Source organism: Gallus gallus, chromosome 1, assembly GCF_016699485.2.
Source record: "Gallus gallus isolate bGalGal1 chromosome 1, bGalGal1.mat.broiler.GRCg7b, whole genome shotgun sequence".
NCBI lineage: Eukaryota > Metazoa > Chordata > Aves > Galliformes > Phasianidae > Gallus > Gallus gallus.
Window position 1 is genome coordinate 82,272,045 of NC_052532.1, and position 25,673 is coordinate 82,297,717.

Sequence of the window (25,673 nt, forward strand, 5' to 3'; positions counted from 1 at the left end):
CTTCTTGCAACTTGCTAGAATGGTGCTCAGGTAGCTCCTGCATCCCCCAGAGTTTCTGCTTGGCTCCCATCAGGCCAGCCTGAGATATTTACCTGTGGGAAAGCAGAAGTCAGCTTGGGGAGGATATGTAGGTGAGGCCCTCTGTATCTCTGCAGCGCAGGGAGATGTGGTGGCAATGAGATTAGCCAAAACAGGGTTTGAGAAAAACGAGCATCTCTCCAGGTTAGCCCAGAAGGATGGCAAGTGAAGAGTCCTTCCTTTGTTGCAGACTCAGGTCACTTCTATGCTGCAGTGCCTCAGCCTGCCTTGGTAAGCCCTGCAGAGGCACCCAGGCAACGGAGAGGAAGGGGCAGTGCACGTCAGAAGGTCACAGGACCGTACCCCAGGTGCAGTCCCTAGGTAGGGCAGGACCCCCTCCCCTTCCCTCTTTCCCTTCCCTTCCCCTCCCTTTCCTTCCTTTCTCTTCCCTTCCCTGCCCTGCCCTCCCCTTCCCTTCCCCACCCTGCCCCCACATAGATATCTCTGTGTAGCCCATGGATGGATGCAGGGATCAGGGCTGCCTGGGAGCCACTTGGTGAGCACGGCACCTCCCAGCCAGATCTGCTCTCCAGTTTGTCACACACAGGCACACACGCACACCCTGTGTCCTCTGCTGTCCTCCACCACACGCAGCCCAACATGTGCATGCTCCTGGTGACGGCTCCGTCTGCCCGGCACACAGTGAACTCCTGTGCACATGTGGGAGCACACACGTGTGCGAGGACAGGGAGGAGGGGGGCAGAGGGCGAGTGCCTGCCCTGCGGGGCCACCGTCACCCACAAACCTTTCAGCTCTCCCAGCTGGAGCCAAGTTTCATCCTCTAGACCTTGCGAACAAAGGCCAGTCCCTTCTTGCTGCACGGCGGGGTGGTTAGAACTCTCCTCATTAACAGTGTTATATACATATAAATATATATATATATCTATATCTTTATATATATTTTTCCCCAGCACTGTAGACATGAGCTGAACTTCTCTTTAACAAAACGAGAAAAGGGCCATTTTATTTTTCGCCATTGGTTTGTTTTTGGAACTAGCTCTGTGAAAGGCAACTCTAAAAGTGCAAGTGTGTGTGTAATGGAACCGATCAGAAATGAAACCACCCAACCAATGAAAGAGCCGAACCCAGTGATGAAAACAAACAAACGAACAAAAAAGAAGCTTTTTATTTTTTCTTTTCTCAATGTATTTAACTTCTGTTATCTTGTTTCTGTTTCTTTACATGTATGAATGCTCTGCTCTTCTGTGATCTTAAAAAAAAAAATACAAAAAAATACAAAAATGAAATAAACGTGAAAAGGAGGTGATGTTCCTTTGTTTCCCCTCCCTTCCTTGCGTACCCTGCCTTGTCTCTTCTCTGAGTCTGTCTGGTGGTGGCTTCCCTGCTGGACAGGGTCTTGGCAGAGCTGAGGTCTCCAGTCCACGCGCACTGAAGCTCAGACTGAAGGTAAGGCAGCAAAACCCTGGCATACACAATCTCTGTTTTCATTAACATTTTAAATGGTTATTTTTAATGGTACATTTAACTAACGCTAACTTATCCATGGGAAGAGAATTTGGCTGTTAACACTGGCATCTGCTTAACAAACTGAAGCTTTGCATTTGGTGAGGCGTGAGCATAACACCAATAGTATTACTTGCTAAGAGTAGGCTCATTAGCATTAATTGCTGCATTTAGTACCACATAGAGCTGCCCGTATCTGTAACAGCAGTTATTGTATGTACCCCATTCTGCACTGGAAAAGGTACGCAGGAAATTATTAGCAGTGATGCAGACGTATCAGCAAATGAGGATCCGAATTCTTGGCACTTACCATAACTCAAAAAGAAAACATCCACAAGAGTAATAAAGGGGATGAGGTGTTCTGGGGTCTGTGTTCTTCCGCCTACCTTGCTGGAAGACTGCGTTCAAACACAGCTGAATCGCAATTGGAAATGGATTCGTGAGCAGTGGCCATCAAAGGCCAGCTGAACAAGAAAAAAGGTATGTCCCTAAAAATATCTTGCATTTCAGCCAAAAGTAGCAACGTTCAGGTTGGATGTTAGGAAATACTTCTTCTCTGAGAGAATAATCAGGCACTGGAATGGCTGCCCAGGAAGGTGGTAGAGTCACTGACCTTGGAGGTGTTGAAGAAACATTTAGATGTTGCACTGAGGGACATGGTTTAGTGGGAAATATTGGTGGTAGGTGGACAGCTGGACTGGATGATCTTAGAGGTTTTTTCCAACCTTGGTGATTCTTGGTGAATCATAGAGGTTTTGCTGTCCAAAGCACGCATTGCCAGAATGGGCAAAAGGGTTGGATATAAGGAGAAGTGGACAAAACACTTCGAGGATTTACCACTGCTGTGCACCGGTTGGCACTATTAAGGTTGACAGGACTTATCCCGTGCCCATCAGCTGCTGGAATTCCAAGGCAGTGTATTTGATTTAGAGACACCATATTTTGGTGCTTTGGACATGAGATAGAAATTTTTACACGAAGTTTCTCCAAACATGACATCCCAGGCTGGGTTATGAATCAGGATGCAAACGTCACAGCTTACAGAAAAATCCATACCCAGGCAGCCCAAAAGCATGGGTGCATCTCTGAGTTGCAGTGAGTTGGGGTACCCAGGAAAGGAATGCTTTACTTCCAAAGAGCACCTAACACCTTGCTACTACTCTGTTGTCTGTGCTAGTAGCACTGCACAAACATGGCCAGTGGGGTGTCTGTCTAATCTTGGAAACACACTGGATGAAAAACAGCTCTACACAGTGCTTTCTGTTGATGAACACCTCCATAGTATATGGTTTGTAGAAAACGTACCCCTTCCTTTTCAGAAGTCCTGTGTTCCCTGTTAAGCTCAAGAATGGTACAATACCCAGGCAGCTGCAGGAATTAATGGTTGGGCCATTTTCAGAAAGAGGAAGGTGCTAACTGAAGATCTCAATAAGGCTATCATACATTCCAGTAACTTTGGTGGTAAATCTTAATTTCAGGTCTTTTAACATACTACATACAATACATACCATCTCTCCCACCAGTGAAGCCATGCAGCTTACCATCAAAATTTTCATGGTCAGGCAGGAAAAGCTGGTGTATGCCATTAGCAGAGGTTGCTTTATTATCAGGCTGGAGGGAATGCCAGTGCAGAAAGAAAAGTCCTTACATCAAGTAAAGGCTGCTATGTCTTTCTCTAGGGCCATCATCCACTTGTAGAGTGACCTGAGAACTTCTCCAATGGTGGTGATCTCCACAACTCTTCTCCCCAGCTGCTGATTTACTGGTGTGCACAGAGCAGAGTCAAGATAGTCCCCTTGCCAGTGTTTGTGCATTGCTTGTCTTCCTTGTGAGGGGAGGTTTGGGCTCACCATGTCTTTCCATGACCACTTCTTGACCCAGCCTGAGGTCTTCCTTCCACCACAGAGCCCTGCACACCTTCAGCACAACATCCATCCATGGAGTAAAGGTATTCTTCACAGCATGGACACCAAAATATCCAAAGGACCATCACTGAGGACACTCACCCTCTCCCCTGTGGATACTCCCAACACGGCCTCTCTTAGTGCAGCTAGGGGTCTCCTCCAGCTCTGTAGAGAAGAGGTGGGGGGATTTGTGCTGCTGCCTGCTGGGAAGAGTTTGCTCCATGAAGAGGCTGTAGTGCTTGTGGAAATTTTGCAGCTGCTCTAAGGCAGCTCCTATTCTCCTGGCTGGGGCAGCCTGAAGGTGCCAGGTCTGCCAGGAGGGCATCTGAAGGCAGGGGAACAAAGGCAGTGCAGGAGCTTTGTGCCTCTAATGATGGCTGCGATGAGGGAAAATTAGCGCCAGACAGACAAATGGGGACTCATTTCCAGAGGCAGCGAATGAGACAAAATTGTAATTAAAAGCTCAGGAGATTAACTCTGTGGCAATAAAACTTTATCTCCCAAGGAATTCAGCGCTTTCTCGTTCTCTCACTCTCGTGGGCTGCACCCTTGGAATGCTTCCTCCCCATCCTCTGGTGCTCTTTCTCTTAGATAATTGCTGGAGCTGAGGAAACATTTATTCAGAGCAGGAGAGTGAATCTGCTTTGGTGCTGTCCTTCCCTCCCTCCTTTTTCAATTCATATCTGCAACAAACCCTTCCTGTCTGCAAGGAAGGCGAAGGGGAGTAGGAAGTCATCCCATCTACAATGTTTAAAATTGGATCTGCTGTGCTTCATAAAACCATCTGACAAGCTGGCATGTCCTAATAATAGGGCCTGGGATGTTTTGCCTTGGGATGCAAGGACAGAGGCTGGGGATGCTGGTGTTTGCCTGCATGCCAGTGGGAACAGGCTTGTCCTTGGCCAGCCAGGCAGTTTGGCTTAATGAATCCTTGTCCATGTCTGAAGCACATGTATTCCTCTGCTCCCTCTCTATGACACGGGTGTTTTTAGCCCCATGTCCTACGGGAGGGATACTCGTGAAGGGTGGGAAGAAGTGTGCCTTATGGAGAAGGGGCTCATGCTCCATCCTGTGGGGCCTGCACCTGGAGGGTGGTGACAGAGGAGCAAGGCCTAGCAGCCAGGCCTCAGCTGATAGCCATGGTAATTTAGGGATGCATGGCTGCATGCAGTCTGTCTGATGGGTGCTCAACTCCATCATCCTCTACTCTTACTCTTTTGCATTCCCATTACCTGACGCACCTCTCCACCTTTGCTGGCAATTGGTAGTTAATAGCCACAGGAGCCTTGCCAGCTTAGCGCTTCTCTCTCCCATTTCTGCTTCTAGCGCTTGGTTTTGTTGAGCAAGCATGAGCCATTTGGCCCTCATGGATTATTGATGAAGATGGAGACCTTTTCCCTTAGCAGCTTAGCAGTGGGTGGGTTGGCATGGCAGGGGCTGTAAGGGTGGGAGTGGAGAAGGAGCACACATCAGGCTGGACTCACTGCTGGGATGATGCACCCATTATGCCAGTGGAAGACCAGGTTATAATGATCCCTTTCAGATTTGACAGCGCAGAGGTGTTAAGAAAATACCCACAAAGGATGAAGCACTTTTCCAGTAAAAGGGGACACGTTTTCAGGCGGGAGTGGGCAGAGAAGGTCACACCCCATATGTGATGTGCTGGGAAAAGAACTGCAGCCTGCTCGGGGAGCAGGGGCAGAGCCAGAGAACAAAGGATGCACATAGTTCTATCGAGGCACAAGGGGGGAGAGGCTGCAGCCCTCCGGTGAGACCACATGCCGTGATTTCTGCAAAACCAGGCAAGTCACGCACTTGTGATGGGTCACTGGGACCTGCTCAGGTGGAAACGGAAAATGAGTTTCCCTCCCCAGCACTCAGCCTTTCCTAGCCAGCCCTCCTTTTGTGTTTTCTCTCTTTCATTGCCTCTCTGCTCACACTGCCTGCTGGTAGTCCAGAAAATTGAAAAAGAAACACAGATTAGTAAGTGTTCGCGAAGAGGGGTCTCCATATGAAATAACGCACACCTGGAAGGTACGTGGGTCACTCCAGAAGTAACGCCACCTATTTATTTCCATGGAAACTACAACAGATACAAAGAGCAAATAACACTGTTTGATGGAGAATATTCTCAGCAGCAAAACACTGTTTTTTGACATAGCCACCACCATTAGCTGTGCATTTTGGCCAGCGATGAACAAGAGCCTGCGTGCTGCACTCATCAAAATCTGCACTAGTAGAGGTGCCCCACTGCCACTCTCACCACTGCTGAAATGCACCACCTCACTGTGCTCACATCCACTGTTTGGTCTCTATAAACATTCAGCAAGCATCAGTGAATGTCAGTGGGTAACAGCAACAGAATATTGGTGGGAAAGTTCAACCAATAATGCCATACCAACATCCACCTTTGACGACGTGGGCTGACATAATAAAAGAGGAGGCTTTACTTTTAGAGCAGCCCTGGTTCTTTCATGGGTTCTGACACACAGACACGGAGCTGGCAGCCTGCAAAGGCATCATCCCTTCCTCTACACAAAGGTACGCTGCACAAATCCATCGCATTCTGAAAACCGCTCTAGAGCAAAACAAATAGATCAGAACTGAAGGACAGAAACTGGACTGCCTTATGAATGGAGATGCTATTAGAGTGCGCTGCCAACAGGATAATGGACTATCAGTTACAGTTAATACTGAACAGGAATCCAACACAGAGCAAGTTTAAAATAGTTCTCCTAAAATTTCTTGTCACTTCTGCTCTTCCCTTCTTCCAGTTACAGATGAGCCTGTCAAACTCCAATCTTCCCTATGGCTCATGTAGAAAAAATGTTTATGGGAAAAAAAAATCTGTTCCTATAGCAGCCCGTTTGCTACATGAGGTGCCCTATTAGCCAAATACAGTGAGGTGAATGTGAGGAATGAAGGACAGCAGCGTTCCCCTCCTTCAGCTGCACGTGATCATGGTGTACAGTGACATTCCCAGGTGGCACAAAAGCAGGACAAGAGCATGGGGTATCTTGTGGGGTATCTGCAGTCAGTCAAGAAAGTACATGCATGCACGATGGGTCTTCAGTCTGGCCTAGAAAAGCATGGATCCCAATGCATCACTTCAAACATGGCTTTCTCCATTATGTGTGGGGCAGCATTGAGAGCTGCCAAGGAGACTGAGGTTTCAGTGGTAGGGGTGCTGCACCTCTACCACAGCACAGGTGTCAGATTGTGCAGACTGTACAGAAGGGGTAGCTTCTGGGGTCTCTCGTGGCTGAGCACATGAGCCAGGAGCAGGTGCTTCCTTTCAGCCAGCTGCAGAGCTGAGCTTGCCATGAGGCTTGCAGAACAAAAGGCAAATCTTATTTTCCCCTTCAGCAGTCTCGGCAGCAGAAAAAGGCAGGGCTGGTGTGTCTGCACAGCACAGGGCTCCTTTCATATGTGCATGGCTGTCTGGCTGCCCTCTCTCCAAACACTGCAGCACCTTGCAGGCTGCTGCCCCAACCCCTTTTTTCCCCAGCACAGCGTGGGAAGGAGCTCCCCACTGCCCATGCACATATTAAATTCAGATATTAATAAAAGGGTAACCAGAGAGTGTGCTGGTTTGCCCGTCAACCCCATGTGCAACGGGGACAGAGTGAGTATGGATGAGGAGCTGAGTGAGCTGTAAAGGTGTGCGGGTGCTCCCCTGGGGCACCACCCTTAGCAAAGTGCTCTCTCTCTGCAGAGATGCTCCCCGGGGGCCTTTTCCCTGCTGAGTGCTTTATGAGCAGGGGCATTCTCCAGAGATCGTCCCCGGAGACGCTTTCACCCCCAGAAGGCAGCTGTCTTCATGGTGTGTATTTTTAACAAAGCTTAAAGGTATGTTTTATTCCCATCCTCTCCCCCGCAGAATAAATACTCTGGAGCAGAGAAATTATTGATCTGATCTGCACGAGCTCCTGAAGGATGAGCGCACTGCAATTTTCCTGTAAGAACAGAGAGGATAAGTCACATCTTATGTGTGTCACGGGCAAGACGTGAGGTTGTGTTTCTTGGCTTCCTCCTGGCTTCAGACCGCAATGTTGTTTTGGCAGTTCAGGGCACATCTAAGACCCGAATTTGTATTTTAAATGAAAGGGGACTTTCTGCCCTGTGATGGTGAGCACTGTGGGGCAAACGGGGTTCCTGATTCTGGGCTCTGCAGTCCCCAAGCTCCCCAGGAAATCCAATACTCAGAGAAGAACAGTCTTAACCATAGAATCATAGAGCCATAGAATGTCTTCAGTTGGAAGGGGCATCTAAGATCATCCACTTCCAACCCCCTGCTGTGGGTAGGGCTGACACCCACTAGGTTCAGGCTACCCAGGGCCCTATCCTGATCTTGAATGCCTTCAGAGACGGGGCATCCACAACCTCTCTGGGCAGCCTGTTCCAGCACCTCACTACCCGTTCAGTGAAAAAATCTCCCCTGATATCTAATCTATTTCTCCCTTTTTTTATTTTCTGTGAATAGTCTCAAGTTCTTCCAGCCTGTGCAACGTTACGATAGGATTGTCAGGCGAGTTTTGCTAGCGCAGTGCCACCGGGAAGGAAATGAAGATGGCTACTGTTGCATGAAGCATCCAGACCCTGTCAGGCCAACAGAGCGATGAAAGGAAGCCTGAATCCTTCTTCCACCTGTCCTTTGTATCTCTGTGAAATCACCTGAGAAGGTACAGGAGGTTTTTTTTTTTTTCTTTTTGCTGCAGGGCTGACAGAAGAGCACTGATAGAAACTGAAGGCATGGCCAAGATCTTTGCAGATGCCCCCAGCCTCCACCCAGAGCCTTCAGAAAAGTTCTGCTCAGCCATGAATGGCACTCTCATTGCACAAGATGCATTCTCCTGCCTCACAGGGCAGCCATCACTGGAAAAAATTATGCTGTGTGCCTGTTCACAGCATTTTGAACCAACCTGCATTTCTGTGTGACAAGTACAAGCAACTACTTGCTTTACAGTGGTGTAAATAGCGATTTTTATTCTCTGGGGAGTGTGACATGAACCGATTTGAGTATGAATGCATTGGGGAATGTCTGATTGCTCAGGGAGAGAAAGTCAAGCACTGTAACAACTGCATCACAAATCATAAGATCACAGAATATTCTGCGTTGGAAGGGACCCATAAGGATCATCAAGACCAGCTCCAGGCCCCACACAGGATCCAAACCTGATGTCTGAGAGCAGTGTCCAAAGGCTCACTGAACTCCGGCAGCTTGGGGCTGTGTCCACTGCCCCTAGGAAAAGATGAATAACGTTTCCTTAACCCCCAGCTGCCCCTCCCCTGACACAGCTCCATGCCGTTCCCTCGGGCCCTGTCGCTGTCACACAGAGCAGAGCTCAGCGCTGCCCCTCTGCTCCCTGTGAGGAGCTGCAGCCGCCATGAGGCCTCCCATCAGCTCCTCTGCTCTGCACTGAGCACGCCCAGGGACCTCAGCTGCTCCTCACACACCTTGCCCTCCAGACCCTTCCCCAGTTTCATAGCCCTCCTTTCAACACTCCCTAATAGTTTTATGTTCCAACATGCAAGAAGAGATGAGACACAAATTGAGTCGCAAGTTCCATACTGGCTGCATGGAACCTACAGAGCACCCATCTCACAGTGCTTTCTGACTACCTCAGCCAAAACAAGTAGTTCTCCCTTTACTGTGCAAGTGCCTGTCTGACGAGCACCTACACATGTCAAGGTGCAACACACGGAAAGAGAAGCTTTATCATTTCCCCGTTCTTGGTACTTAAGTTCTCGATTAAATGTTTTTTCTACAGTGAGAGTTAATTGCTATGCTCTGGACCTGACACGTTTAAAATGGAGATGCTCCGTGTCTGCTGGCGCACGGCTGCTGCTTTGCAAACTTCCCTCTTCCTGCCTGCAAACACACAAATAACCCATAACCTGACTCCCCTCCCTCTCAGGCTGCGAGCACCGTTTTGCAATAGGGTAAAAACATGCAGACTCATTCACAGCAATGCTGTTGTGCGGGGCTCCGTGGCAAAGCCTGTGGGCGTGTGATGAATACCTAGTAATTAAGCTGATTCTGGGCACGCTGATTATCACTTCAGGAAGATGTGGAACATCCTGCAAGCACTTACACAAACAGCTGATTCCCGGGGCACATGCACGTGTGTGATGGGGAGGGGAGGAAGGGGAAGGAGCCTGACAAGCGCTTTGGAAGTGAGGTAAATAGGTGTTGGTGTGTCTGCAGCTGTGTTGGTTTTTTCCTGCCAGGCAGAACTGGGAGCCCCTGTCTGAGCACCTCAAAGTGGTTTGCAGCAGTAACACAGTAGTAGCAAGAAGCTGTTTTCTCAGGGCAGTCTCCAGGTCCTGCTGTTATCTGTGTAGCCACTGATAAAAACTTCCTCAGGGCTTGCCTGGACAAGCTGTGGGTGCCCCATCCTTGGAGGCATTCAAGGACAGGTTGGGTGGGACCCTAGGCAGCCTGATCTGGATAGAATCATAGAGTCATAGAATCACAGAATCACCGAGGTTGGAAAAGACCCACAGGATCACCCAGTCCAGCCATCCACCCATCACCAATAGTTCTCACTAAACCATGTCCCTCAACACAATGTCCAAACATTCCTTGAACACCTCCAGGGTCGGTGACTCCACCACCTCTCTGGGCAGCCCATTCCAGTGCCTGACCACCCTTTCAGAGAAGCAGTATTTCCTAACGTCCAGCCTGAGCCTTCCCTGGCTCAGCTTGAAGCCATTCCCTCTAGTGCTATCACTAGTCACACGAGAGAAGAGGCCGACCCCCAGCTCACTACAGCCTCCCTTCAGGTAGTTATAGAGAGCAGTAAGGTCTCCCCTGAGCCTCCTCTTCTCCAGACTGAACAATCCCAGCTCCTTCAGCCACTCCTCATAAGGCCTGTGCTCCAGACCCCTCACCAGCTTTGTTGACCTTCTCTGGACACGCTCCAGGGCCTCAATGTCTTTCTTGCAGTGAGGGGCCCAAAACCGGACACAGTACTCGAGATGCGGCATCACCAGTGCTGAGTACGGGGAGACAGCCCCGCCCATAGCAGGAGATTGGAGCTGGGAGGGCTGTAAGGTCCCTTCCAACCCAACCATTCTGTGATTCTATGACTTTCATTTGGGAAACATCAGACCAGAGAGAGAGGAGATAAGAAAAGGGAAGTGAGCGCACCTGCAAAGGATCTAATTGATATCATGACAGGCTGTGCCATGAAGTCTGACTGCTCTTGCTCTGTGCAAGGGGGAGTGGGGGTTGTGCAGACCCCACCTGGCCCTGATCTTCTGAGACATTTCCTATAACAGAGTGCAGTGGCACTGTTTATCACACCCTGTCTTTCCAGCAGGACCTTTGCTGTGTCTGGAACTGAGCATCTGAAACCCAGAACACTTCTGCACTCTCTCCCTGAAGCTCTGGGCTTTCCCTGTATCCCAGCACAGCCTCAGTGCTGAGGCAAGTAGGGAGCTAATTGCCTCCAGGCATTTTCCATCAGTCTATGCAATTCCTGCAGAGCTCCTGGCCTTGCAGATGAGGAAGACAGGCAGGGAGACAGACACGGGCTTACATCTGCGACAGGGTCGGGGCAGCAACTCCAGGGAGTACTCTGCCTAATTGGTTTCCTTCCTTTCCTGCTGTATTAATCACCTTCCTGCGCACGCTGCCCTGGGCTCATTTTGAGGGCCCAGCAAGAGGGACAGGAGAAGCCCTGGCAGCTCTGGTCAGAGGCTCAAGTCCCTTCCTCTGCCTTCCTGGCTCCATGGCAGCCTACTTTTTACTCAATCCCTCTTCGATGCTCTCTAATGGAGGAGGAGGTGAGCATGAAATGGACTGCTAAAACCCATGAATATTTCAGAAGGAAAAGTCAAGGGACTCCATTAAATCCTCTTCAGTCTCTGCAAATGGAGCGGGGGAGGGTGCACTGGTTAATGAGAGACTTCAGCGGCATCCAGGCAATGTCAGGAATGCACCCAGCAGTTTCCAGGCTGCTGTGACCATACGGGTTTCACCCCATATCCCAGCACCCCTTCTCCGTACCTCACTGTCCACACATCCATCCAGCACTATTGCCATCTTCTCCTTCCCCAAACAGGCCTGAATAATGTCACCATCTATTGTATCTTCTGCTGCTGCAGCCTGGCCCAAGGTACCTACCCAATGATCATCACCTGGCCATCCTCCGCCCCCCTTCCCACTCTGGTAGTCCCTCAGTCCCAGTTGCCCTTTCACATCCTTTTGGCTGGCTTTGAACCCTGTGTTCTCCTCCTCCAGCAGCCCACTCTCTCTCCCAGCCACCTTGTCACCTTCCCACAGCCCCATCCCCATTACTGCGGGCTCCAGACAGTTTCTCCTGCAGTCAGCAAACGGTGAGCATGGCGGCAGCTTTCAAAGCAACAGCCAGACACAGCCTGACAGCCCCATATGTTTTGGCAGAGACAGTTCCTCCCTCTAATGGGCCCAGAGGAGCACAGCTTTCAAAGGATTCAGTGTGGAAGTGACAAGCTGGAAAGCCTTATTAATGGGATCTCAGCTGGCAAGGGGCAGGCGGGTGGGGAGTGCGGATTTGCCCAGCAGTGGTTGGAGATGGCGAGAGCGAGCCTCTGTCTCCAGGCCACCACCATCCTGCCACACACAGTGACATGCCACATGCCCCACCATCTTTCCCAACCTGCCTTTGCCCTACTCCTCCTCCTCTTCCTCCTCCTCAGGCATAAAACATAGCAGGTGTATCCCTGTGGTCATTGGGTTTTTCCTAGGTCTAGTGAGCCTATGGGATCTTTTACGACTACTTTTTGCCATCTAGCACTGAACAGGCACTTTGGTGATCAGATGGTCCCCAGAGGAACCCCAACCTCACCCCTTGTCAGTCCTGGGGCTGCTCCATGGCTTCCAGGAGCAGCAATTCTCCTCATCCCAAACAGCTAGTGTATGCCCTGTTAGACCCCAGCACCCTCTTAGGTCATGATTACACTTAGCGATTTCATGGCTTTTCCTGTGTTGTTCCTAAAATGTTCAGTCACACTGCAAACTGAGAACATGAAGGTGAGGACTCTGCCCCACAGCACCCACAGTTAAATCAACCCTGCATTTAAACATGAGCACAGACAGGAGGTGAATGAGGCTCATCAAAATCTAAACCACAGACTGAATGAACGTGCATAGATAAATGGCCAGGGATGGGCACACATGGCATGCAGGGGACACTTGAACCTTCTTCATTAGTCCTCTATTTCACCAAGAAAAATGGTTCTCCCTCTCTCGGTCAGGGTCCTTTAGAAGATGACCATCTCAAGAAGAAAGAAAAAAAAAGAATAATAGACTCAGTAGAGACTTCACCAGCAGTTTCCACCTCAGCCCAGACAACCTCCCCCTGCTACCCAGACAGCGATGGTCTGCACCACCCTTCCTCTCTCCCTCAACAGATAATGACTCTCATCTCTCTCCTGGCTTAGCATCCACCCATGGTTCCCAAAAGCCTAATTACATTTTGCTCATAACTTATTTCATCAATTATCATAATTAAATTAAGCTCGAAGCAGTGCCTTTCTACCTGTACTCAGCTTGTAATTTGGGTTGTAGGCTGGTTCATTTATAGACTAAAGCACCCTGAAACCCGCCTGTTTCTGCAGCTACTGCAGCTTATCTGGTAAAGCTGCCACCTCTGCAAACCCTGTCACTGCACTGCAGATTCAGTGCTACTCCTTGGAGACAACCAGGCTTTCACTGCCTTGACTTTCTATTATTCATGCTCACAGCTCTGTGCCAAGTGAAATTAAAATTATTTCCTCCTTAATAAACAAAAACAGTCCTACGAACAGAAAAATAATTTCATTTTTGATAAACAAAAGTGATCTTAGGTACAGAAGTGCGTAATTTCCTTTGTCTGGCATTTCCTGCTCTTCTTCAGAGGGCAGCAGCTTCTGTCAGTCTGCATGCCAGCCTTGCATATGACAGTAAAACAGGGCAAAGTGTAACTGATTAGGAGACAGTAAATGTCTTTTGCATGGTGCTTGGTGCTGCCTGCGACACAAAGGAAAGCAGGCTTGGAAATGTGAGTGAAAGCAACTCATCTTCTGCCCTGACACGCTTCTGAAGCTCTCGGTGCGCTTCCTCCAAGGAGAGGACATCTCCCAGCAAGGTGTGGGATAAGCGTGGGAATGCCATGGGAACCAGAAACACATCCATCTGCCCACACCTCACAGCAGTCACTGGGAGGCTGCTGACAGAGATCACTCACATAAAAAACCTCCAAGAGGAGGTTGTGCACCTGGACAGGGAGGCAACGGGGGCCCACACCCAAGGTGAGCCTCAGTTTGTACAATTCGGGCAGAAAATCGATTCCACCCCACAGTGGCAAGAGTGTGACACTGGAAAGGATGCCCAAGGAGCTTTGTGCGCCTGGTTGGAAAGGCTCTGGAGAGGACTGACGTGCAGCTGAGAGTCACTGCTGACACATGTGCCAAGGGCTAACCGTTCAGCCTCCTGCCCCCACACTGCCAGGCAAAGCGCAAGGCAGCCCTGCCACCCCGAGGGAGCCATTCACTTGGAGGGAGGCCTTTACCTGCCCCTTTCCCAGGTGCTTCATCCCACCAAAGCAAAACCAATCTGCCAGGGCTGAGCCCTGCAATCTAGCTCTGTGGCTAATTGAAACCACTTGATTTTGAATGCTAAATATTTGTTTGCACACAAGCTGGAGTCCACGCCTTTTTTGGAGAAGCCATGGGGCAACTGATGATTACATGCAAGAACACAGACATCTAATTGTGTCATTTTCATTTGCAAATTGGCACTTTGTCCAGAGCCCATGTGAGATGCTGAGGTCTGCTCTGTTTCCCAGGCAGCTCCTTGGAGCCCCATCAGAAATTTTCCTGGGCCCTTGCTAAGCCAGCTGCTGTATTTCAGTGAGGAGATGCAAACGGTTTCTAAATTTTTGCTTGCAAAGCTTCCTGGGATGAACAGATGAGATAAAAAAATGTCTGATTTCAGCTCTGCTCTTGAGCTGCTGACACATACAGCACAGTACTAAAGGCCAGCAGCCTAGCACAGCTTCAGGAATCGCTGCTCTGTTCGTATTTCATTGCACTTGGCACAAAACTGATGTTAAAGGAAAGAACTTGGTGGGATTCCTAAGGTGCTGAAATATGTATTCTTATCTCAAAAGCTCCTGGAATTTCCCAGTGGGTTACCAAAGCTTCAATTCCTACGGGGGATTTGATATCTTTAGGTACAGTTGCATAGAAAACAACAACAAAAAACAAAACAAAACAAAACAAAAATAACCAACAGATTGTCTGATCGTCTGAAAAATTTGGTACTTGCTTTTCCTTAAACATGCTGGGTGCCTTCCTTAATGGTGATTCACATCACCGCGTGCACACGCCAGCAAATTCCTCTACCCAGAACATCCCAGGCCCATCACTTTGCTGCAGACATGGTGCAGATATGCGGTACTGAAAGCACAGCTTTCCTCAGTTTGGCCACGTCCTGGGGAGCACCCAGACAGCCACAGACCTTTTCTGGGTCAAGAGAATCTGTGTCTAGATGTGTTTCTTATTATATAAATATCTGGTACTTCTGCATGGGAAGACCACATCTTGCTTTGGTCCTGTGTCTTCTACCTCAACGGATATTTAACCCATACTGGGCCTTTTACTTCACCCTTTCATTTTAACATATTTTTTTTGCCCAGAGAGAATAAGTAGAAAGTATTTCTTTCCACTGTAACAGGACTTAACTGGGAAGGTTGCGGGAAAATGGAATGAGATTTGTCAAACGAGCACTGAAAATCTACACGAGGGAGAAACTGCCGGTCCAGGAGCAAATAACTGCACACAAGAGCACGTATCTATAAGTGAGAGACTTTATTTGAACCAATTTTTCAAATACAGACATCTGTATTATTCTCACTTCTCGGGAATGTTTTCTGCTCAGTTTTGAAGCTTGCAACCTTAGGACAATATTCAGGACATATGTGTACATTAGATCTCTGCAGATGGACACATTCATAATGCACAAGTACAATGAGTGAGAGACTCTTTCCAGATCCTCACACAAGAGCATCGGAAATGGGCCGCTCTAATCGTCAAGTTCTGCTCTTATTAGCTTCCAGACACGTCACAGTTCTTTACACTCTCTAGGCTGTAGCCTTCTTCTTCGGGCCCTGATTTACCACTGTGTTACTTCAGCTGTATGCCAGTGTAACTCCTCAAAATAGGGCTTAGGTGATGCATAGGGATGTGTTTTGTTCATTGGGAACAGGCATGAGCAGAAAAACCAAGCTATTGGATGAACGGCTATCCTAGGATTTTCTTTTATGAGAGCAGTCAGGATCTCGGGCTAGGATTTTTGGAAGTGACCGGTGGTTCTGGGTGTGTAATACATCAATCTCGACTCTCAGAGTACATTGAGGACCTATAGTTTGTGCCCCAGTAAGGAGCCTCCAAGTTGGGTGCTCCAGATGTGAACCACTCGGTCACTATCCAGTTCTGCAAATCTCAGCCTTCACCTTTTCTTCCGAGTATTGCTCAACAGAGGAATGTGGTAATAAAGCATTGTAGGTAAGAATGCAGGCTCGCACATGACCTGAGATCAACACCCTGAACAATGGATAGAGGGTAGTGTTTTCAGGGCCACCTAAATGACTTGGGATCTTTAGCTCCTTTTTCCAAAATGACTTGAGAATTTTAGCCCTGACATGGGCTGCAGATAGAAGCTTGGAAATCCTTCAGGATCTGGGCCTTAGGAGCATTAAGTTTATTTGAAAGCCAGTGAAATGTATACTCTCAAGCACCCATGTCACTTGGGTTATTCTGAAAATGATACCCTATATACATATGGGTAGGTAAGGGGCAGACTTTCACAGGCACAAGTGGCAGTTAGACATGTAACTCCCATTGATTTTTTCCCCCCTCGGGGACCTGGAAAACTCCCCCCGAGGAGTTGAATCCTCCTCTTGCATTATTTTCACACCAGATTAACACCACTGCTTCCAGTGGAGCGACTCCTGAGTTACCCCAGTGTGAGCGAGAGGAGAACCAGTCCTGAGGTGCTCTAAATATCCAGTGAAAGTGCTAATGTGGCAATGCGGAAAAGTGGGGAATCTAGCACAGGCCTGGAAGAGGACCCCGCCACCGCCACCCCAAGTCTTTGAGCTCAGGTGGTCATCGAACATCTTGGCCAAGACGGTCCACAAGAGCCTTCTCTCCACCTCTGCAAACCACAGCCTCACTGCTTCCCTCCAAAGACACCTATGACAAACACCAGACCTTTGGTACAAAAAGCCTCATGTGCTACAATGTGCCACGTGGAGAGCACCAAAAAAAACCCAACTACCTCATTTTATGTTTTTCGTCCTTTCTTTCTTCCTAAATTATGGTAATTTCTTTCATCTACAGCAACACGCTCCCCTAGAGACGCTGCTCATGTAACCACCGTAGATGAGTTCCTTCCAGCTAAGGCCTCTCGTGGGGCTGTGTTGGGTTTGGTACTGGAAAACACAGGGTCTGGAGGGGTCCCAGCAGGACGCACTCCCCTCCCTTTGGAGAGTGGCTCACAGAGGATCTTCTTGGCTGATGCAGTGCTTCCAGGTGTTGTGGTTTTTTATATGCTATCAGTGCATCAAGTCCGTGGATGCCACAAGCATTGCAAAGCAGACCAAATTCAAGCAAATGATTCATTGCACTGATGGGGGGCTGTTAGCTTTGGATTTTTTTACAGCTTTCCAAGGCTTAATCTAGATGAGGTGAAATGTCAAGAGCCTGCCTACAGCTGTTAGGAGCATTCAGTACAGATGTGGGTCACTAGCACATCTCACTACAGCGGCACCAAAAAAGTCCCTCCTGGACTCAGCTCTGTGCATGAGGCCAGCCACCATCTTCCCTGTAGGAGTCACCTTGTCATCCACTTCCCTCTCCATACACAAAGCAACAACCACAGACACCTTCAGGCAGGATATAAATACTCTTCAGGGAAGGAGGAACAGATACATGTCTGTTGTTGCATTAGGAGCCGTAGAAAAGCTCCAGCTACTCTGCTGGATACTCCCCGCTCTCCTCTTCGCCTCTGTGACCTCCTGCCTTTTGTGCTGCTCTCAGCTCACTTGATACCCTGCTAGAAAATTCATTCCCCACATACCCCTGTTTTCCTTCCAGTTTCCGGCCTGTGCTACATCCTTTGAACTGCTTCCTTTCAGCCTTTAAAATCTGGCTGAAGAGGCAACGCAAGGAAATCCAAATGCTTTTCTCTGCTCTCTTCCTGTACCCTGCAGACAGCCCAACTTCCTATACAAATCTTGTGTACTACACACGAAACCACCTCGTGCTCAAGGCAGGGTTTGTCTGTGCGCTCTCTCTCACGCTCCCTTTGCCCTGACTCTCTGGCAGGATCAGGACACGGTACAATAAGAAAGATAGGGGGGTGCTTGGTTACAGCCAGTAAGTTTTAAGCTGGAACCAAGGGAGAGGAATTAGTATTCAATTTTTTTTAGGTTTGCAGTTGGTAACCACATACCCCGTTCTCTTCGTGGGGGGGGGGAAAGAAAACACAAAACCCAACCCTTTGTTCTCTAAGCAACATGGCAAAGTATGTTCTTACAAATGGTGGCAAAACACACGCGATGCCCCAGCCATCAGCCAAGGGGGAAGCAACATGCAAAATGCAAAGATAAAACATCCCCAGGGGAGAGAAAATGTTTCTGTTTATCAAGGAGGGAGGAAGGCCTATGTCCAGGAAGACATAAGAGGTTGTTTTCTTTTCCTGATAAAGTGAAAAATAGTAATAATAAAATGGAGGGAAGAGGGAAGGTTTTGGGGTCTGAAGTCAGAAGAGCAGGGATACCAAGCGGTCCTTGCAGACACGCAACCCTTAAGTAAACCCTTCTAAATGGTCACGACAGTAGATGAGGTCAAATAAAAGCCATGCTTTCTCCTTCCTGCCTCCTCCTGAACACCTCTCCCACACTCCTGAGAGCTGAACCTCGCTCCTCTCCATGCAGTGCTAGAGTCACAGAGCGTCCGCAGCGTCCTGGCCGGGCACCCAGTGTGCTACGAACAGCAAACATACTCTGCCCCTCTCCTGGTGCGCCCCGTGCCCATCAGAGCGCTCTCCCTCCCATACCCCATCCGCAGGCTTGTGAGACCTGGCATACGGTCCAAGCAGTGCCTGATGTCCGCGCTACATTTGCTGAGTTGAGGTCAGGCTGGAAGGTGTCTCAGGGTTTACTACCCATCATGACATGGGAATATTAGCATATATATCGTTTATGAAGTATGACACAATACCTATCTGTCAGTCAGCCCATCTTTCTACCTATTGAGTCTGTCTAATCTACTTCAGCTAGCTACATTTCACTATCGCTATCAATCACCTATTGCTCCATGTTACCTAATTTCTTCCTGTCTCTCTCTCACCTTTTTCACTCTAACCTTTCTTACTCTAGCTATACTCCCCTCTCTCTCCCTATCATCCATCTATCCACTCTAAAGTCTTTTTTTTCCCTTCCTCTCTCTAATCCCTGTTTTAAAAAATCTCTGTCCAATCTCTCTCCCACTCTCTCTTTCCCTCTCTTTTTTTCAGTCCTCCCACTCTCTCTCTCTCTTGTTTCCACACAAGGCCAGGAAGCGCATGGAAATGAATCCCTACGCATTTTGATGGCACGTCCAGTCAGCAGTTCAAAGGGATTCACTCTGAGGAGACACAGTTCATCTTTTCTCCCTATTTCCAACAAAGAGATGGAGGAGAACAAAGGAAGTGGGAATTAGCCAGACTTTGGGGCTGTCAGCAGACCTATTTTTTGGTGCTACCACTTCTAGGCTAATTTAATCCTGGTCCTGCCAACTGCTTTGTTTGGCAGTCCCAGCAGCCATTTGGCCTCTGGGCTGCCTGTCCTTCACCATGGAAGGCCAGGCCTGGTGGGCACTGGGCTGGGGACAATCCTGCATTCTGGAGGCAGTGGCCAGGAGGTGCACGCAATGGTGCACAGCTGAAGAGCCCGGCCTCAGCTGTGCTTAAAGCAGGCTGCAGGAGGTGGCCATAAATGACAGCTGAAGCCCAGGCTGGGTGACTAAACCTAGGTTTTGCCAGGCAGCAAGGGACAAAAATTCCTCCAAGTGCTGTTGGCTGGCTCTGACACCACCAGACCTTGCCCTGACCACACGCCTATGCATTTATTGCACTGGCCCAATACATTGGAACATCTTTGGAGAACAATGCCACATCAGTCAACAACTTCTTCATTTCCATCTCAGCGAGGCAAGCGCCAGTGGGGACCTAGCCCTTCCTGGCCCTCTATGCATTCCTTGGCAGGGCTCAGAGCTTCAGCGTGGACCAAAGCTGGTCCCTCAGATGGCACCCAAGGGGCTGCCTGGGATCACTCCTCTGAGGTCACTGTGCTCCCCTAAAACAGGACTTAGAGGACTCCTGGAGGCGCACTTCTTTTGTTCTTTTCCAAGATCAATTTTGCTACTTTTCTTAAGCTAACGCCTCGCTCAGTGCTGATGCCTCACTCAAAATCCAAGCCTGCTTCCCTTGAAAATCCCCTGAGTGATGCCAAGGAGAGTGCTCGGCCGCTGACCGATGGTAAAGCACTGGCTGGAGAGCAGAGTGGGGCCACACAGCACGCAGGCCACCAAAGAGTGGTCTGCACACAGGGGCCAGCAGGACGTACAGCAGCATAGAAATGCGACACGGTGATGTTAATGATCATTATTCTCATTTATTATAATTATTGTTCAGTTTGAAAAAGGAGCCTGGAGCCAAGCATTATGCTAATTGGCACATTTTTTGTTGTTGTTGTTCTAGTTCTGAAAAGAAAATGGGATTTAGTACTATTGTTTGTTCATTTGTTTTGTTAAGTTTGTTTGTTTTTCTTTCGTTCATTCCATCACATTGAAAAAGGAAGAAAAGGATTGCTATTCTTTTTTTCCTGCTTTGCTTTTGTTTTAACTCACTCGGTAAGTCTGGACTCCTCGGATGAACGGAACATTGCACACACACACTTGGAGAAGAGAGAGAGGAGAGAGAGAGAGAGAGAGAGCGCTCGCGGTGGGCAGACAGACACACGCACGCGCCAGGTCAAAGAACTCTGATACAGTGCAAGAATTTTCCCAAAATGATTGGATCATCATTACCAAAAAACTCGCCATAACAACACCAAGAAACAAAGAAATGTTTAAGCCACACTGTTTGACTGGGATTTTTCCTGCTTTTTTTTTTTTTTTTCTTTTTTTTTTTCTTTAAATGTTTGCCACACAGAGAGAAAAAGGGTTTAAGTGGGAATGGGAGAGGGGTGGACAGGCTCACAGACGTGAGCAGGAAGGGGGGAGATCAAGATCGGGACGGGAAGGAAGGATAGAGGATAGGGGGAGGGAGGGAGGGGCAACGGGGAGTCATTTCTTAATGTTCAGGCATTTTCTTGGTCCGCCTTGCTCTCTTCTTCTTTCACCTCTTCCTGCTGGGCACTTTCAGTAGGTTTGGTTTCTTCTACAGCATCTAGTGGGGAAAGAGATGGTTCAGCGTTAGTCAGCCACGATCTAGAGCATCCTGTGCATGCACGCAGCCATCACACAACAAAACTGCATGGCTTTGGGCTTCTCTCTACCAAAGGAGACCCAGGTCTCAGGGTTTCTGGCATTTCTGTGGCATGGGAAGAAGATGCCCAAGTTCAGCCCAGCAGACGAGTGCACGGCTCTCACATGAAATCTCCAGCCCTACCAGAAACTAGGTGCAGGTGGGAGGAGCTACCTAGAGCCCTAAGCCCAGCCTCCTGCTGATGTGTCAAGCAACTCTCATTCATTTCACCACATGCACTGATGAAGCACTTGGTTGGTAGGGTGAAACCAGCTAGATCCAATGTCTGAATTATCCTTTTATCACACCCACTGGCTGCGCCAATCACCACTGAATTTCTCAGCTCTAATTATTGCTACTGAACTTCTCAGAAGCTTGAAAGAGGGGGGAAAAGATTGCAACCTGTAATTCAGACTTCTCTTACACCAAACAGAAATACCGAATGGGAGCCTTTGGACAGGAGGCTGTCCTCTCCAGTTTTCTGGGCTCTCCTTTCAAAGGAAGAGCTGCCTGGGGGGAATCAGTGAGTGCAAATGGAGGCTGGGTCTGCAATCCCACAGTATAAAAAACCATCAGGGGAAGACAGAGGCAGTCAGGAGGAACAAGACAGTGCTTCACCAAAGGGCTGCAGGATAATGCAAAGGGTCTTAGTGCACTGGAGTGGTTGGTCTCCACTATCTCCAATTCTCCCCATTCCATGCTTACTACTCCTCAACCCATCCAAACATATGCACTAACACTGTGGAGAAGTCAAGCAAGGAGCATCGCTCCTGATTTAGGATAAACAATGGAGAAAAGAAGTGCCAAAGGTCTGGGTGATGCAGGATGGGGCACAGGAGTGGTATGTCACATACCACAGTGCTTGTGCTTGATATACCTCTACATCATCAATTTATTTCTGGTGGACTCAGGGGTCCCCTTGAACAAACCACTTCCTGGCTTCTGTTATGGGCTATCATGTTGTGTTACATTAGCAAATAAAATGGGCCAGGGTCTCTTGCCCTGGAGCTGCCTGGCACCTCTCAACTCAGATCCAAATGGCTAAATCCTTGCTCTCCAGAACAACAGAGGATGTATCTGAGAGCTGTCTGGAGCAAAGCTAATTGGAATATTCAAAAGCCACACTATTGCCCACTCTGTCAGCTTAACAATACAGACGTTTACATGACAACGTTTAGTTTGTGAAGGTAAGCATCCTCACATCCATGTTTATTACTAGTCAGAATACTAAATGGGATTTGAACCATTTTTGCCTGGTCCATTCGATGCCATCAGATGGCAGACTTGTATTTGCTTCCAGAACTGGCAGCAGGTGCTGCAGCTCTCACACCCCTCTCTCCCTCAGCTCCTTAGCCTCTCTTTTATATGCCTTTCTATGCACCATTTCCACGTGCATCACCTTTAAGGTGTAACATCCCACCCTGAATCAACTTCATCAACGGCTCTGCTTTTGGAACTTAAAACACTTTTTGTCTTAGTGAACTTCAGACGTCAATTTTCCAGTAAGAAAAATTCTTCGAGAACATCCCCATCACCCAATACCATGGCCTGAGATCCTGCACTTGCCTGCTGGCAAAAGCTTCTAAGCACTTGCTTTCCCCTGATACTGAGCAGCAAAACAGAACGCTTCTTAAAGAGCATTTCTATATATAGTACAGCCGCAACCATGAACTGAAGACAAAATAGACTACTGATAAAAATGGGAAGTAGAAATGGATTGGCTTGCAAAGCAGACTAACTTGTCTTAGTTTGGTTAATGTTTCTGAATGATTCAATCACACTCCCCATAGAGGACACAGAACCCCTTTAATCCTGCTCTTCTCCAAGGCGTTTGTAGCAAGGCACATGTTGAATTATGGAGCTGAGAGCATGCATGGCCATCTACATCTCATTGTAGGTGAAAAGAATATCATTAGCCAGTAGCTTTGCTAGTCTAGATCCCAGTAAGACAATAGGTCTGCTTTCCCATATGTAAATGCAAGATAAATGGAAGATCAGCAGAGGATGGGCAACTCAGCTTAAGGAACACAAGTCCCAGCCACATTTCATGTTTTAAACATGTGTTTAAAACTTTCTGCATCTTCTTAGTGAAAATGCACACAGATTTCAGCCAAGAGTCCCCACAGCCTTCTCAAGACAGCGTAACAGAAGGGTATATAATGCAACAAGCACAGGGACAGACACTGGGAGGTCCTGAGTTCCTGCTGTCCATATTGAGAGCCTTGGCCAAGCTATACAAACCATTAAGTTGCACAGATTCCCCATTGCAGTTAAAACTGGGGTCCTGCTTCTACAGAAGTAGGATCCTATAGTAGTAGGCTTTTGACCATTCTAGTGACGTGAGCAGGAATTCTAGTTGCATTCAAAATGGGGGAATGATGTGGGATAGCTCATGATACTGTCCCTGCTGGCTCACTACAGTGGCAAATCTGATTGCCAGGGAGTGTCTGTGGCATCTAGAGGGCCTTGGCTGGCAGATGTATTTCCTTGCTGCACAGGAGCCTTGCTGCCCCCCTTGTTCTACTCTGGGGGCAGTTGGCAGTAAGCAGACACTGCACTGATTTCTGCCATGCTGAAATAGCCTGGACTGACTCTGAGGTCAGGGAGCAGCAGAAAGGCTATGAAGTCACTTCATTATATATTCAAGTCTTGTGCAGAACAGAAAGGAATCAGAAAAAAAACCAAACATATGCTGAACACAACCTTGAGTCACTTTTCACCTTTCATCAATGGCCCAAATATAAATAAGAGGTCTATCTTGCTAACAGGAACTATCAAGCCAAATTCATCTAGCCACTCTCCTTTTAATTTTACATGGTTTTGAAGCAATGAGGGGAAGTACCATACCCACACGTGCACCCTGCTGCCACTAAGCTGTGTCTCCCTTCCTAGCAGCTTTAGCACAATTCCATTGATCTTTAAGACAAGGGAAAAGAGGCAACCTGGTGTTATTATTCAGTAATGAGCTTCAGCAAGAGGTAACATCACAAAGGATAAACAATTCAGCATAAAAAATGAATTTCAAGCTGTGGCACTGCTAAATCACAGCACTGAAAAGAAGAGGGTTCTCCCTGAGCAATGGGAGCACTGCAGCACAACCCTTCTGACATCCGGGCCAGTTAGTAGCAGTTTATGGTTCACAAGGAGAGACGAGACAGTTTTGCCTGACTCACCCTTCACCGCTTTGTTTGATGCGGGCTATTTCTGCAGTGTGTTCTCAGGGGTTTTCTCCAACCTAGTTTTCAGCGTCCCAGTAAAGTCTGCTAGGTGTCCCTGGGGAGATTATTAGAGACTTATCCTGGGGGATCTCAGAGATCAGAGAGAAGCTCTTTTCCACTGCTTCTTACTAGATATCAGGCCTGATTTCCCAGTGCCTTGAACTCTGGGCTGTTGCACCCATTGGTTTGTAGTGGACAGGTACATTTACACAGCCAGACCTGTACAACCCTGACGTTTCACATTCACTTTGCACTTTGTTGAACTAGGTGTAAAAGGTGACAAAAAAAAGCAGGTGAGAATTTAGGGCACTGAGGTAATGTGTTCTGCACCCTGCTTGAGGAACAACAGCATGTCGTCCCAAGTGGTCAAATTTCCACGTCTAAAGCTGCCCCTTCTGAACATGCAAGCATTGTGAGGCCTCACCCAGCAAGATCAGAGTGCCCAGGTCCACCCTCAATGGAGAGAACAAACAAGTGGCACTGACTTATCCCTTAAGATGGACCTGGACCAGGGCAGCAGAAAGATGCACTAGGAGACATCACAAAATAGGAATGTTGAAGTAAGATAGGATAGAGAGGACAGGGACCCTATTCATCACCTGGCAGCTATGCACAGACATCATCAGCTGGTCTTCTCACCCTACTCTCCCTTTCCAATTAGTGGAGATAAATCTGGCATTTTTAAGGCTATTAACTGAACCTATGAGGGCTGCTTCCAAAGTAACGGCTCATATTTTATTACGTTGGCCCATGACATCAGGGGCAGATATTGGTGGTTTGGCATGAGCCCACATGCCACACTTATCAAGATCTGCACCAGTAGAGGTGCCCCAATGCTGCTTTTGTCACTGCTGAAACACAACACCCACTGCCTCACTGTGCTCACATCCACTGTTTGGACTTCAGAAATGTTCAGACAGCGTCAGTGAACGTCAGTGGGTGCAGAAACCTTTTGGACAGCCTTGGACAAACCTCAGGCTGTGACCGTGCAAGTGCTTTAGGGATAGGGCTGTTTGGTGGGAGGGGCTGAAGAGTGCTTGCTTCCCAGCTTAAGGGCTCTGTCTTGACAGTTGCCTCATGCCTAGAGCTCAAACCGGTACCTGACAGGGAATTTTAAGTGCTTTGTCCATGGGAGAGAAGTGATACAGAAATAAGCTACAGATCCTTGCTGAAATAGGGTCTTAGGGAGCTTCTGCCCCTCAGCACTCTATTTATTTCCTGGAAAGGATGAGAATCATATCCATGAGCTCTGCTGGTGAGCAAACATCCTGAACATATGCAGCTCTGGATGCTGTGGAGCCGCAGCAGGCATGCAGGCAACAGCATGGCTGAACGATGGCACCTCCAGCTGCCTTTGCCTGTGCTGCACTCTAATGGCTGAGCATGCAGGCTCCTCTCCAAGTCTCCCCACCGCCCTACATTAGTGAAATTAGGTTGAGTGGATTTCCGGGTAAAATACTGCCTCTT

At 48.4% G+C, this 25,673-nt stretch overlaps 1 protein-coding gene across 1 annotated transcript in view; it reads right to left on the reverse strand.

Moving 5' to 3' along the window:
• Positions 1–15,265: 15,265 nt before the first annotated feature.
• The window catches only part of GAP43 (growth associated protein 43), a 58,623-nt gene continuing 48,215 nt past the window's right edge, over positions 15,266–25,673 (reverse strand). The window contains exon 3 of the mRNA NM_001305054.2: positions 15,266–20,910. Within this exon, the coding sequence (NP_001291983.2) occupies positions 20,822–20,910 (89 nt within the window). The 3' untranslated portion in view covers positions 15,266–20,821. The remainder of the gene's footprint in view (positions 20,911–25,673) is intronic.